Here is a 15222-nt window from a genome sequence, read left to right as displayed (position 1 = left end):
CCAGTTGAGGGAGGGAAGAGGAACAACATGGGGGTGGAGGAGTGGGAGGCACAGATTAGTGGACAAAAGAGAGGCTCAAGAATGTATTGAACAATATGGGGAACACAGCCAAGATTTTGTAATAATTGTAAACTGAAACTAACCTTTAAGAATTCTATAAAAATTAAAAAAAACGTTTTTAACTTGGGACTAATTTAGATTCCTCTCATGCACTGACACAGATAATTTCTAGCCTCTCAAAATTTAACACCTTTGTCTCCAGACACTCAACTCTCTCTCAGAGGCCACAGTAGGTGAGATGCCGAGCTCTGCCCATTGCACTCCCAACATACCTCGTGTTGCTTTTTTTGTTTCTATCCTATAGTGTAGTGGTGATAGTCCCTCAGTCGTGTCCAGCCTTTTGCAACCCCGTGGACTGTACCAGGCTCCTCTGTCCATGGGATTCTCCAGGCAAGAACACTGGAGTGGGTAGCCATTCCCTTCTCCAGGGGATCTTCCCCGTCCTGGGAATTGAACCCAGGCCTCCCGCATTGCAGGCAGATTCTTTACCATCTGAGCTACACGGACCAACACCTAATTCCTATGTCATGCCAAGAACTCTCATCCGACATCCTCCTGCAAACAGTCTCATTGCTCTAATCCAGCAGTTCTCAAAGTGTGGGGTCTGTGAACCCCTGGATGGAGCCCACACATGTGAACCCCTCAGATGTTTCCAGCTTCTCTGCCGCCGCTCCCCTGAGTGGCCATCAGGATGGCCAGCTGACTCCTATCCAGTCACGCCTGCCACCTCACCCCTGCTCCTCCTCCCTCTGTCTAGAGCATCCCTTGCTCCCCCTGACCACCACCTGCCACAATGCTGCTCATCTTTTAACATGCAGTTCACACACCATTAGTCCCTCAAGCCCAAAACACAAGTAACCTCTCCCTACATAAAATCCTGATCACATTTTATCACACTTGGATTTGCATTCAGATTTTGCAAACCCAGGTCAGTGCTTGGAGCACACAGACACACAGTGGTGAGTGATCATGATTTATAAAATCAGAGCTGAGCATTGCAGTGGGCATGGCTTTTCCCTAAGATGGCTTTTCAAATATTTTAACTTTCCTGACGAAAGCTCTTCTCAATTACTCCAAAGCTACCAAAACCTTCCCAAGAATAAAAACCTAGCCTCATCCCTAATTTAACCCAAGAATGGACATTTTACTTCATAGACTCATTCAATAAACCCACGTGAGCACAAAATTATGTACCAGGCAACCATGGACAAGACAGAGAAGCTCCCTGTTTAAGCACCACAGAGAAGACATTTCAGCTGACAATAAAAATGAAGGAAAGAAGGAACACCTTTAGATCCTGAAAGACCTCTAAAGTATGTATATAAAAGGGGATTTAGCAGGAAGTGCTGGATGGTTGGAGTGTATCCTACAGGCGCTCAAGGACAAGGAGGCGGTATTTGAATCAAGATCTGAACAAGCAGTCACAGGAAGACCCGGGACTGAGCATTCCAGACAGAGGACGGACAGGACAAAGGCTCTGGAGTGGGACCAAGCTGAGAGGCTTAGAAGGAAAGACAGGGACGTTCCTGGGGCTCCAGTGGCTAAGACTTTGAGCTCCCAATGCAGGGGGCCCAGGTTCGATTCCTGGTCAGGAAACTAGACACCACATGCCACAACAAGAGTTCACATTCTGCAGCTAAGACCTGGTGCAGCCAAATAAATATACAAATATTTAAAAAAAAAAAGGAAGAGAGTGTTCAGTACTCAAGGCTAGTGTATGAGGCAGGGAAGGCTTCTGAGGAGGTAAGAAGAGGCATCTTTACTTTTCTCAGGGTCTTAGAAAACTTATCTCCATAAATGCAGGGACATTCTTCCAGGGAATACATGTGTAAATTCTTCTGAGATCTTGGAAGGAAAGAATTAAGTATCAAAAGAAGACAGAACATGAATTAAGAAAAAGGAAGATACACTTACCATAGGAAATAGTACATATTCTCTGAGGAAATCTTGAGAATCAAACTGATTATAATCTCCAAAATCAGCTGAAAAGAAAAGGGGGGAGGGTAGTCTTTATTATATGACATTAAAGATGGGATAAAATAGGGTAAACTTATTACTATATTTACTCTTCTCACCTCATCCTATTTCTGCACTATTATTAAATACAAACAGCGCCAAGATGGGTTTGCTATTACTACCACTTTTACATAGCAATAATGTAAATATCAGCATGCAACCACTGCAACATAATTCTCTAGCAAGAATAGAGACATTTGAAAGTGATTCCTAATCTATTTTAAGAATTTAAAACAAACCTATATTTATCTTTTATGAAATATGTGCCAACACAGATCTTAAGACTATCTGCCAAGGGGACTTTTTAACACAAGGTTAATTTTGAGAACTGAAGAGCCAAACCCATCTGCATCTCTTCATATATTTGCAGCTGGAAATTCCCACTGTAAATCACCCTTGGCAAGCAGCGCTGCAAATTTTTACACCTCCTAAACAACTCCATGTGTTACAAGATGCCCCGAATTCTGTTTTGTCCTGTTTTTATCTCACAATTGTAAGTCTGAACACACATAAAATGAATACAGAGAACCTCTATCATAAATCAATAAATGTCTTGCATCTTATCCTACTTGCTCTCAACAACAATAAAAAAAATCAAAACAGTATGATATTTAAATTTCATGTTAAATGTTCACTATCAGGTAGAAATGGATCCAGACATCTTTAAGGTAACAAAAATAAGTGGATCCACACAGAAGGCCAGGGTGAAGACGTTACCAAGAAGGCAGGGTTTCACCTACAAATATGCGTAAATTCCTACAAGTAATTACAAGGTGAGGCATTTGGAAATACCAAAGACCAAGAGCACTGCCTATTTCCAAAGTCAGTCATCTGTTATCATACTTTGTCACAGCTTATATCTCTGTTGATGTGACTTTCTAACTCCCAATGAAGGCTCTCAGAAAAAATATTCTACAAATATTATAGCTAGAGGATTTCATCAGATTGAATAGCAAACTTCAAGGATCCAAGTAAAAGGATCCTAGAGTAAGTTCACCAACTTCCTTTAGCCTGAAAGCGATCACTGAGGTCCTCCAATATCCAGGATGCTTGTAATGAGCCCAGTGATTGAAGAGTGAGAGGGGAAAAAAGAGAGTTAAAAAAAAGAAGAAGAAAAGGAAGCACTTAAAGGAGAAAGACCCAATTGGAAGATGAGGGACCCACCAGATCTTTCCTTTCATCTCCCCATTAAGGGTATCTTCTCCACTGTTTGATTTTTCAATTATAACCACTGATGGTCCTCATATACAGTCTGGGCATTGCTCCTTCCTTTTCCAGTCTTTAGGTGAACAGATGAGATACAACGTATTTTGCAGACTTCCAATCCACAGGGAGAAGCTAACTACTAAGTATCATATGGCCAACTAAAACTGCTAACCCATTAACATCCCAGGAATGAAAGTTATCAGGGAAAGGCTGCCACTTCAGGCATTTAAAGTCCAAGTTTAACTTCAGTGCAGAGTTTGGGATGAGAAGTTCAGTTCACAGTTTCTAAAACAACAATCCACACAGCAAGGACTCTGCAGCTGGCAGGCCTACATTTGGATGGTATCTGATTTTAAGCAAAGTAGCTACTGCAAGGGAAACATGTTTCTTTTTAAAAAGAAACTTGTCTTTTTATCTTCTTGTTTTTAACATGACTAAAGACAATGAAGCTACCAGTCAATAAAGAACAGTGTATAAATATATGTAAAAGATTACACAGTGTGCTACACAAATAGGTGTAAAAATTTACAGATTAAAAAGAAAAAAACAGCTGTCTGATTGATCTAGATCAGTGTAAGCAGGGTAGGTTGAAGGATAAATTGACTCTGACACACATTAGCTATCTCACATTACTACACTGCAGTTTAAATTTCTCTCTTTACCTGTCAGAATAAAGTACACTATAATGTCTTAGGCTCTCACACTTGAAACTGATGTGAAAGTCACAGAGTCGTAACATCAAGCCACAAAATATGACCACATTGGGCAGTGGAAAAACTCTAAGAAAATGGTCTACAAACCCTGCAATGGAGCTTTAATTAGAGGCAGGATGAAAACTGCTATTTCTTCAAATAAAACTAAAATTACACAAGCTTGAGCAATTTGCAAACAGCTTTGAGGAATCCACCATCCTGCCACCAAAAGTCACTACCTCTGCACTTTTAATGTAAGATAGCTCAAAATGCAAAAAGAGCTACAAAGGGATCATTTAAGTAAATTTAGCTTTTCCCTCTGAGAGGCTAGCGGTGCCAGCATTTAAGACCAGATGGATTGTCAAACACCGGTCCCCACTCTTACCTTGCACAGCTAAGCCCGCCAGCCGAATCACCTGTTCCAGCGAACACCGCAACCGCCCTTCAAGCACATCTTTTTTGACTTGCAGGTAATACTGATATCTATTCATGGAAACAGAAGGAGAAATAACCTTAAAAACACATACTTGGAATATATTCCCACGCCATGAATGCCTCTAGATATGACGCCTTGTGTACACAGCAGGATACACAGGTGATGTCGATAAAGGTCAGGTCTATAAAAGATGGAAAGTGACCTCTGCCTGTGTTTGTCTTTGTTTGATGTGGCAGGTGCCATGTCCCCTTCGCTCTGAGTTCGAAAGTGCTCTCATCACATCATTTCATGGTAGGCCGGCAGGATGAGCTACTGATAAGGACCAGCTCTTCATAACAAGAGACTGAGCACGGGAGCACTCTTGCACACCTGGACACCCACAACACACAGCTGCCAAAGCCATGCAACAGTGTGCATTCCTGAAAAAAATTATGGAAACACACTGTTTTTTTAAATCCCAAGGTTACAGAGGGTAGAAGACAAACAGGCAAATCATTTAGAATTCTGCTAACGGACAGTATAAAGCTTTTCAGTCAGGCTCACCCTCCACATCTGTGACTCACAAAAATCTAATCGAATGTGACACTGAGCCTTCCAACCCAAAGTACATCCTCAAAGCAGCAAAGTGCAGACAGACAGAATGTGCCCATATACAACATCAACCTCAGACCAGACCACTGTTCTCAGAAGCTAACAGAGTGCTGTTGTTTCCTTGCCAATAAAATCATAATTAGAATTACCTAAGCGTTTAGAAATCTCCTTACCCCAAACCTTTACATCCCAGGACTCCACTTCCTTTGAATATACTCTTAAAACAAGCTACCTCTAGAACAGTCACACTTTTTAGGCATTAATTCTTGGCAAATGCTAACAACTTCTTCGCTCCTGATAACCACAACTCTGTAATGTCTTCAAAACTTCAGCATGTCAATCAAGGGAACTTAGGAGTGACCCAAAGCCCCGCTGTCTTGGAGAGAGGCAATCAGCCCTGAGAGCAAATTATTGCTGTCTCTGCCTTGATATCATGGACATCATTACATGCCAGTAGTACTGTTAATCATGCAGTCATGCCTGACTCTTTGTAACTCCATGCACTGTAGCCCACCAGTTCCTCGGTCCATGGGGTTCTCCAGGCAAGAATACTGGAGTGGGTAGCCATTCCTTTCTCCAGGGGATCTTCCCAACCCAGGGATCAAACTCAGGTCTCCTGCACTGGCAGGCGGATTCTTTACTGTCTGAGCCACTAGGGAAGCCATCATGTCAACCTAGCACCTATTTGAGAAGAAGAATCCAGTTCTCTCTACGGAACAGTTCTCTACTTCTTTCCTCTTGACTCTACAGGACAGGGTAAAGACAGCCATGGCAGCCTCTGGTGGGAAAGCGCGTGTGAGTTGCTCAGTCATGTCCGACTCTTTGCAACACCATGGATTGGGGCCCACCAGGCTTCTCTGCCCACGGGATTTTCCAGGCAAGCATACAGGAGTCGGTTGCCGTTCCCTTCTCCAGGGGATCTTCTTGACCCAGGGATTGAACCCAGGTCTCCCACACTGTAGGCAGACTCTTCACTATCTGAGTCACTAGGGAAGTCTCTGGTGGGAAAACCTTTAATTAAAATTAGAAAGACCAACACTGAGTTATCTAAAAATTTTTTCTAGTCAAACTTAATATCTATTAGAAAAGCCACCTATTTTTCCTACCATCATTTTATCTTTCACCTAAAATATTCATAATCATTTTACAAGGTCCATTATGAGAAGGCGATGGCACCCCACTCCAGTACTCTTGCCTGGAAAATCCCATGGACGGAGGAGCCTGGTAGGCTGCAGTCCATGGGGTCGCGAAGAGTCGGACACGACTGAGTGAGTTCACTTTCACTTTTCACTATCATGCACTGGAGAAGGAAATGGCAACCCACTCCAGTGTTCTTGCCTGGAGAATCCCAGGGACGGGGGAGCCTGGTGGGCTGCCATCTATGGGGTCGCACAGAGTCGGACACGACTGAAGCGACTTAGCAGCAGAAGCATATATATATATATATGTTATATATATAATTTATTCTTACTTTTTCTTGGTTAAAAATTGTTTTATTCTCTTAGCAAATTTCAATAAAATTATATAAAGTTATACAGTGTAGCAGGGCTTCCCAGGTGACACGGTGGTAATGAATCTGACTGCCAGTGCAGAAGGTACAGGAGATGTGGGTTTGAATTCTGAGTCAGGAAGATCCCCTGGAGGAGTAAAAGGTGACCACTCCAGTATTCTTGCCAGGAGAATCCCATGGACAGAGGAGCCTGGCGGGCTACAGTCTGTGGGGTCGCAGAGTTGGACATGACTGAGCACACATACAGTGCAGTGTTATCAGCCACAGCCACGCTATACATTAGTTCCTCAGCTCTTATTCGTCTTCTGTCTAAATGTTTGTACCCTTTACCAACCTTCCCCTATTGTCCCTACCTCTCAGGGGGTCCACTAGTGAGTCAGTAATTTGACTTCCTGTCAAAATCAGCTGACTAAATCAACTAAGGCTGTACATCGAGGCTGCATATTGTCACTCTGCTTCTTTAACTTATGTGCAGAGGACATCATGAGAAACGCTGGGCTGGATGAAGCACAAGCTGGAATCAAGATTGCCAGGAGAAATATCCATAACCTCAGACATGCAGATGACACCACCCTTATGGCAGAAAGAGAAGAACTAAAGAGCCTCTTGATGAAAGTGAAGGAAGAGAATGAAAAAGTTGACTTAAAACTCAACATTGAGAAAACTAAGATCATGGTTTCTGGTCCCATCACTTCATGGCAAATGGATGGAGAAACAGTGAAAACAGTGACAGACTTTATTTTGGGGGGCTCCATTTTCACTGCAGATGGTGACTGCAGCCATGAAATTAAAAGATGCTTGCTCCTTGGAAGAAGAGTTATGATCAACCTAGACAGCATATTAAAAAGCAGAGACATTACTTTGCCAACAAAGGTCCATCTAGTCAAAGCTATGGTTTTTCCAGTGGTCATGTATGGATGTGAGAATTGGACTATGAAGAAAGCTTAGCGCCGAAGAATTGATGCTTTTGAACTGTGGTGTTGAAGAAGACTCTAGAGAGTCCCTTGGACTGCAAGGAGATCCAACCAGTCCATCCTAAAGGAAATCAGTCCTGAATATTCACTGGAAGAACTGATGCTGAAGCTGAAACTCCAATACTTTGGCCACCTGATGAGAAGAACTGACTCACTGGAAAAGACCCTGATGCTGGGAAAGACTGAAGGCTGGAGGAGAAGGGGACGACAGAGGAAGAGATGGTTGGATGGCATCACTGACTCAATGGACATGAGTTTGAGTAAACTCCAGGAGTTGGTGATGGACAGGGAGGCCTGGCGTGCTGCAGTTCATGGGGTCACAAAGAGTCAGACACGAATGAGTGACTGAACTGAACTCAATTAATGTACATAACAAGTATCTTTGCTGATTTTCAGAGACAAGTCCCTGGTATATGTAGAAAAACTCTTTGTATCCACTCACTACTCTGAGTTCAGAGGACACAGCCTTGCCCTCACCTACTCATTGTATTCTTAGCTGGTTAAAGGCATAGTGGAGTCAAAATCTCAACAAATAGGAACAGAGGTTACATCAAAAAACTTGTGATTGAAAGTCTTTTCCTGGTAATCAAGTGGCAGTCTGCTGCTTCTGAGTGTGCACAATTTGGAGCAAATACTAGATAGGACGCTTTTAAAAAGCCTGTAAAGTTGAAGCTACCGCCCTCACGTGTGTGTGTGTGTGTGTGTGTGTGCGCGCGCGAGTGCGTGTGCGTGTGTGTGTGTGTTTCTTTGTTGACGGAGTTTCTGGAAATAACATACGATGGCGGGAAAAGGGGAAGCCATGACCCACCTGCTTACTCTTCATAGGAGAGAATCGGAGTAAATGAAAATATTTTGAAGCAATAACTGTACACGAATTAAAAAAGAAACAGCATGAGAGCAGATCAAAGTACTGAAGACCTAAGAAACCTGACTCACTGCAGAGTTAAAATATGTTACACGTTACCTTCTAGCTTCCATTTTTCCTCCCTGTTCACTCAGGTCAAGTCCCCAAGCTCAGGCATATTTTTCAGACGTTTCACCCAAGGAGAGTTACCATCACAGAAGGGCAGTCTCATACATTCCTGGGATCCACACGCCTGCTGTTTGCCTGCATGTCTCCTGTTCCAAGGGGAGGGATGGCCAGCCTGCACATGGCAAGTGCCAAGGGTCACAGGTTCCATGGTTTCATTCAAGAGCCCCAACAAAAGTGCTTTACACTGGCAGCTTTGCTTCAAGGAGCATGCACCCTCATTAAGTATCAATACAAGCAAAGCTCAGGGCTTTACAGCCCTTACTTAAATACCAGAGTCATGCCTAAAACCATAATCTACTGATGTACACTATTAGTTCATCTCCTGGAAGAAAGCTAGGAGAGAAACACAGGCATCAGGAGCTTTCTTCTCATGCAAAGCTACAGTCCATGTTTTCTCTGGTGTCCTCCACCCTTCCTTCAAGGTTTCTCCTCAGTATCTCTCTGCCTCGCTGTTTCCCTGTCCCCAGACTGGTTCTTGATTTTTCTCTGGCACCTCTCTTGTGCTTCTGGGCAAGTTCTCCAGGAAACAGTAAAAGGTCTACTCATTCATGTAAGGTAACTTCTCCTTCAAAAGACTTAAGGAATTGCTTGGGAGATTTTCACTGAAGATCTTTTATGCTTAGAAACTGGTGGGTCTTCCCTGGTGGCTCAGATGGTAAAGAATCTACCTGCAATGTGGGAGACCCAGGTTCGATCCCCGGGTTGGGAATATCTCCTGGAGAAGGAAACGACAATCCACTCCACTCTTGTTGCCTGGAGAATTCCATGGACAGAGGAACCTGGTGGGCTATAGTCCAAGGGGATATAGAGAGTTGGACATGACTGAGGGACTAACACTTTCATGGAAGATCTTTTACACTTATAACCTAGCTGGTTCTCAGACAGAACACCTTCCTATGGAAACCCAGGCAAACAAGGGGGTCCTTAGGCATCAAAGATCTTTCAAGTGGCAAGAATTCACTGTGAAAGCAGATAGATCTTTAAAGAAGAGTCACTTAGAATCAGAAGACCACACTTTTAAAACTAGGGGAATAAGAAAAGAGGGATAAGGAAAAGTGTTAACTTCAGCTTATGACCAGAGAACCCTCCACCTGTGGCTTTTTTCAGAAAAGTTCAGTTCAGTTCAGTTCAGTCGCTCAGTCGTGTCCAACTTTTTGCAACCCCATGAATTGCAGCATGCCAGGCCTTAAGTTCACTTAAACTCATGTCCATCAAGTTAGTGATGCCATCCAGCCATCTCATCCTCTGTCATCCCCTTCTCCTCCTGCCCTCAATCTTTTCCAAAATCAGGGTCTTTTCAAATGAGTCAACTCTTCACATGAGGTGGCCAAAGTACTGGAGTTTCAGCTTCAGAATCAGTCCTTCCAAAGAACACCCAGGACTGATCTCCTTTAAGATGGACTGGTTGGATCTCCTTGCAGTCCAAGGGACTCTCAAGAGTCTTCTCCAACATCACAGTTCAAAACCATCAATTCTTCATTGCTCAGCTTTCTTCACAGTCCAACTCTCACATCCATACAGGACCACTGGAAAAACCATAGCCTTGACTAGACGGACCTTTGTTGGCAAGGTAATATCTCTGCTTTTCAATTTACTATTTAGGTTGGTCACAACTTTCCTTCCAAGGAGTAAGCATCTTTTAATTTCATGGCTGCAATCACCATCTGCAGTGATTTTGGAGCCCCCCAAAATAAAATCTGACACTGTTTCCCCATCTATTTGCCATGAAGTGATGCCATGATCTTAGTTCTTTTTCACTCTCCTCTTTCACTTTCATCAAGAGTTATAGGATATTAAAAACAAATAAACAAAACATCCCAAAACCTCAAGAACAGACTCTCAGGATAGGAAGGAATGTTAATGCTTATTGAAGAAAGCTACAATGGGAATCTCATAAGAACAACATGCACAAAACCCCAAACCCAAACAAGCCAGAAGACACAATTTCAAGGTGGGACGGGAGAGTAAAGCTTGCCTACTCCTCCTATTCATAGAGTGTTTGAAATTCTTCTATATGCATGAAACCATCCTAGCTCAAGTGGTTTCGACTCATTTTCTACTCCCCACATGGATATTAACACATAGTCATTCAGCACGTCCTTGTACATCCAACTCGGCTAGAAGCTGAAGAGTTCCTGGAGAAGTCTAAGGCAGTCTCTGCCCTGCAAGGATGCTCATCATCTCTCGGGCCACTGCTGTCACGGCTTCTCTTTCTAGTGCACTATTAAGGGTTTTAATGCTTAAGAACCAGTGAGTAAAAGCATTGTAAAAGGTATTATCCTAGCATTAGCTACCACAGCTAGAAGGCTTTTGCCCATCACCTGGAGGCAAGAATGATCAGCTGAGACCTTGGGGAAATACAATCCACAGGATCCAGCTAAACAATAGTCATGATTTTTTTGACCTTGCTGATCCCAACTTTCAGCTACAATTATCACTTCTATAAAACATGTGAGCAGGTTCTATTACAGATCCATGCAATGCTAGGCAACAGCGAATCCCAATCCACTAGCAGGGAACACCAGGATTTTTCCTGGTCCTTTAGGTTAAATGTAGTCTAATACTGGGAAACTAAACCGAGGAGCTGAAGAATGCAGTGCTCTTTCCTGGAAGCCATCCAGACTACAAGAGAATCTGAATAGCGTTAATGATATGGTACAACAGCCATTTGAGATTGTGGATATTACTACATGAGATCACAGACACGGGAATGGAATCTGAACCACTTTGTTAATTGATTGTTTGCTACATTTCTGCTCAAAAGGCACTTTTATAAAATATAATAATTCTATCCTATATGAAGACCAAATTAGAGAATATGAGCTGAAATTCTATTTCTAGAGTGTTTGGTTTTTGCTTATTTTTGATTAGAGATTCAATTCTAACAGAAGTCAAATGTAACAGTGAATCCTATTTTGGAAACATGCAATTTCATGGAAGTATACTCCACTCCACCCTGTCATAGCTTTGGGTGGAGGGGGAAAAGAAAAAAAACCAATCTTTGTGCCAGGAAAGTAAGTATTTGCCAACTTTCCAAAGGGATCCTCTTTGAAAACCCAAGCCCACAAGGAAAACTTTTAAATAATTTTTATATTCAAAGACCTGGAAATAGTCCATCTGACTGCTGAGGTCCAATGAATGATTTTCGGTGAAGATTTTGCTTTCTCTCTAAAAAACAGTGGACATAATTGTACTTGTTGAATAAGGGTAACATTTCTATTTTCAAAGTTTTTTGTTTTGAATCTCAAGAGAATAGTAATTTGTGGATTGAATGCAGGTTTCTCTGGGTAAAGTAACAAAGGCTTCCTGGTAATTGGTGCTATTAAACATCACACTTGGAAACTAGAAGTCACTAAGAATCTATCCCTAGAGGTTTCATCTGTCTTGAATTTGTTTTTGTTCAATCACTAAGTCATGTCCAACTCTTTGCAACCCCAAGAATTGTAGCATGCCAGGATCCTGTGACCTTCAGTATCTCCCAGAGTTTGCTCAAATTCATGTCCACTGAATCAGTGATGTTATCTAATCATCTCATCCTCTGCCATCTGCTTCTCCTTTTGCCTTCAGTCTTTCCCAGCATCAGGATATTTTCTATACAAACTCAAGAAGATAAGTGACTTTTCCATGTTCCCTTCTCTCCCTAATATTATGAAAAGAAAGTTTAAAAAAAAAAACCCTGCTGCTGCTGCTAAGTCACTTCAGTCGTGTCCGACTCTAGCGACCCCATGGACTGCAGCCTACCAGGCTCCTCTGTCCATGGGATTTTCTAGGCAAGAACACTGGAGTGGGTTGCCATTTCCTTCTCCAATGCATGAAAGTGAAAAGTGAAAGTGAAGTCGCTCAGTCAAGTCCGACTCTATGGATCCCACGGACTGCAGCCTACCAAACTCCTCTGTCCATGGGATTTTCTAGGCAAAAGTACTGGAGTGGGGTGCCTTTACAGTGAGTTAAATCAACAAGGCATTCAGTACTTCTGCCAGTGGTATCAAAGGACTCTTTGAAAACCCCATAACATTATCCTCAATGTTTACAGATGTACTGCTAAGATCTTTCATCTCTCATTTTAATTCACATATGAGGACTCTATCTAAGCACTTGTGCAAGCCTATTTTACTTGCAGGTCTATTAATACTTCTCAAATTGAGAAATTCCATGTGTTGGCCTGGAAAGGATGGACTGTACTGCCACAGAATCACAGATAAGGCGGGAGAACTCGGAGGCAGAGTACATGGTGCTTTTCAAGTACTCCTCCCACCCCTCTCACAAACGAAATATTCTTTCCAAGTCCAGTTCAGCAGAAATGTCTTAAACACAGGATAGACATGAAAATCTGAAAGCTTTACAATGTGACTTGGGGGGGACTTCCCTGGCGGTCCAGTGGTTAAGACTCTGCCTTTCAATGCAGAGGGCTCAGGTTCAATCCCAGGTCAGGGAACTAAGATCCCACGTGCTATGCTACCAAAAACTAAAAAATAAATAAAATTAAGATGTGATTTTGGTTGGGCTTCTACCCACGAGGGCAAGACCCTGGGCCGAAATCACAGGATGGTGGAGGCGGGAGGGCGCAAGGTCAATGTCACTGTTCTGAATGTCTGCCGAAATGCACCACGGGGCTGCCCCTCCCAGAGGGGCACAGCCACCTACCAAATTAACTCTGCGATTAGCTCTGGGGTCAGTGACATGGAGGAGGAAACGGCACATGTGGATTCCAAGCAGAAGCCTTCCAAGCCTGTGTCTGGCTCCCTCTTCTGCCTCCCTCTGCCGTGAGACATGCAGCACCCAAGTAGGCACTGTTGCTCAGTTAGTCTGAGCCCCAGAGAAGACGGCAGTGGACACGGTGGACATGGAAGATGGTGAGGAATGAGGCTTTGGTTTTGAAAGCCACAGACAGCTGGAGGTCATACACTGTGGCAGCATGAGTTTGCCTAAGCAATCTAAGGGAAGGATTTCAACAACTCAAATCCAGGTCTTTCGTTTCTAAAGAAGGAAACTCCCTTAAGGGAGGAGAAGGACTGGTCCAAGGTAATACTGCTCCTTAAAGGCAGGACGACACAGACCAGAGCTTGGAGATCCATTTCTGCACGGCATCCACAAGGTGAGGAGAGTGGGATCGGATTCCCAGCCATTGTAGGCAAGCCATCAATTTCACTGAAGTCGAAAAGTATTGTAGAAATAAAAGTACAGGAAATTCCGTGGTGGTCCAGCGGTTAGGACTCGAAGTTTTCACTGCTGGGTTCAATCCATGACTGGGGAACTAAGATCCTGCAAGCCGGGCAGCACAGCCACATTAAAAAGGGAGAGAGAAATGAAAATACAAACACCACTGCCGGGTGATTTTCATGATCCCAGGCTTTTCAATAACCACGCTGCCCTCCCGCCCCTGTTAGAGCATCTATGCCACAGTGAATGAGACAAACACTGACATGGAAGCTGTTCTGTGAAAACATTACACGACATGTTTCACAGTTTGGCCCGTGGATCACTCAGATCTGTGTTTTCTCCCAGCAGTAGCCTCTGGGATATTTCACGTTCCTCCCCCGGAGGCAGAAGGAAGGAAAAAGAAACTGAGCTGTGCATTCTAACTACTCATTGACAACCTTGAAAGATGCACTGAAGGAAAAAAGTAAAATCTAGAGACTGGGTTCTCGGATTACAGGCTCCTACCTAAAAGGAGAGGCTATACCCAGAAGCAGGTGCAGACTAGTCTCTTAAATGCATTTATTTCTAAACGCAACATGTTTTTCAAAGAGTAAACAGGAGTTCATCATCAGTGTTACATACAGTCTTTACTGCCTTGCATGGAGTAAAGATACTTCCCTATTATGGATCATTAAAAGTTACACAGACTTCACTCAATTAAGGTATTAATAACACTTGAAGCTGTCTGATCAGCACATACCATCCACAGATTGACCTCTTTTACGCCCAGTGCCCAAGGAGATCTGGGACAGAAAGAAAATGCTCTTTCATAGTTAAGAACACGTCAGTAAAAGCACTCTGTTTGCCTATCGATCTATGCACATGCAGTGCTACTATCAGAGGGCCACATATGCCTTCCCCTTCTCTACAGTTCAAGGTCAGTCCGACCCTTCTCTACAGTTCAAGGTCAGTCCAATCAACCCCTCTCTTCCCACACGCACGGTCAGTAGCACAGTGACAATCTAGAGAGAGGGGGTATTATCGGTGCCCTGAAAATCCATCCTGAAAATCCCCAAACTGTGAAGCTTTTCCATAAAACTACTGGGATGAGAGAATGAGAGAGAAAGACAGATTGTTTTTCCACTGTTATTATTAAGAAAAGGGTAAAGGTCAGGAGGGGCGGCTGTGGGGAGATACCCCTCATCCAAGGTAAAAGAAACCCAAGTTAGATGGTAGGTGTTGCAAGAGGGCATCAGAGGGCAGACGCACTGAAACCATAATCACAGAAAACTAGTCAATCTAATCACATGGACCACAGCCTTGTCTAACTCAATGAATCTAAGCCATGCCATGTGGGGCCACCCAAGATGGGCAGGTCATGGTGGAGAGGTCTGACAGAATGTGGTCCACTGGAGAAGGGAATGGCAAACCACTTCAGTATTCTTGCCTTGAGAACCCCATGAACAGTATGAAAAGGCAAAATGATAGGACACTGAAAGAGAAACTCCCCAGGTCTGTAGATGCCCAAAATGCTACTGGAGATCAGTGGAGAAATAACTCCAGAA

The 15222-nt window shown here is 43.3% G+C and overlaps 1 protein-coding gene across 1 annotated transcript in view; it reads right to left on the bottom strand.

Moving 5' to 3' along the window:
* PTPN14 (protein tyrosine phosphatase, non-receptor type 14) overlaps positions 1 to 15222 on the bottom strand; it is a 196240-nt gene that overhangs the window by 56351 nt on the left and 124667 nt on the right. The window contains exons 4-5 of the mRNA XM_027565607.1: positions 4360 to 4457; positions 1975 to 2042 (exon numbers count right to left, since the gene is read on the bottom strand). Of these exons, the coding sequence (XP_027421408.1) occupies positions 1975 to 2042; positions 4360 to 4457 (166 nt within the window). The remainder of the gene's footprint in view (positions 1 to 1974; positions 2043 to 4359; positions 4458 to 15222) is intronic.

The sequence above is a fragment of the Bos indicus x Bos taurus genome, chromosome 16, assembly GCF_003369695.1.
Source record: "Bos indicus x Bos taurus breed Angus x Brahman F1 hybrid chromosome 16, Bos_hybrid_MaternalHap_v2.0, whole genome shotgun sequence".
In the NCBI taxonomy this organism is placed as follows: Eukaryota; Metazoa; Chordata; class Mammalia; order Artiodactyla; family Bovidae; genus Bos; species Bos indicus x Bos taurus.
Note: the sequence above shows the minus strand (reverse complement) of the source record. Positions and strands in the feature narration are given on the sequence as shown.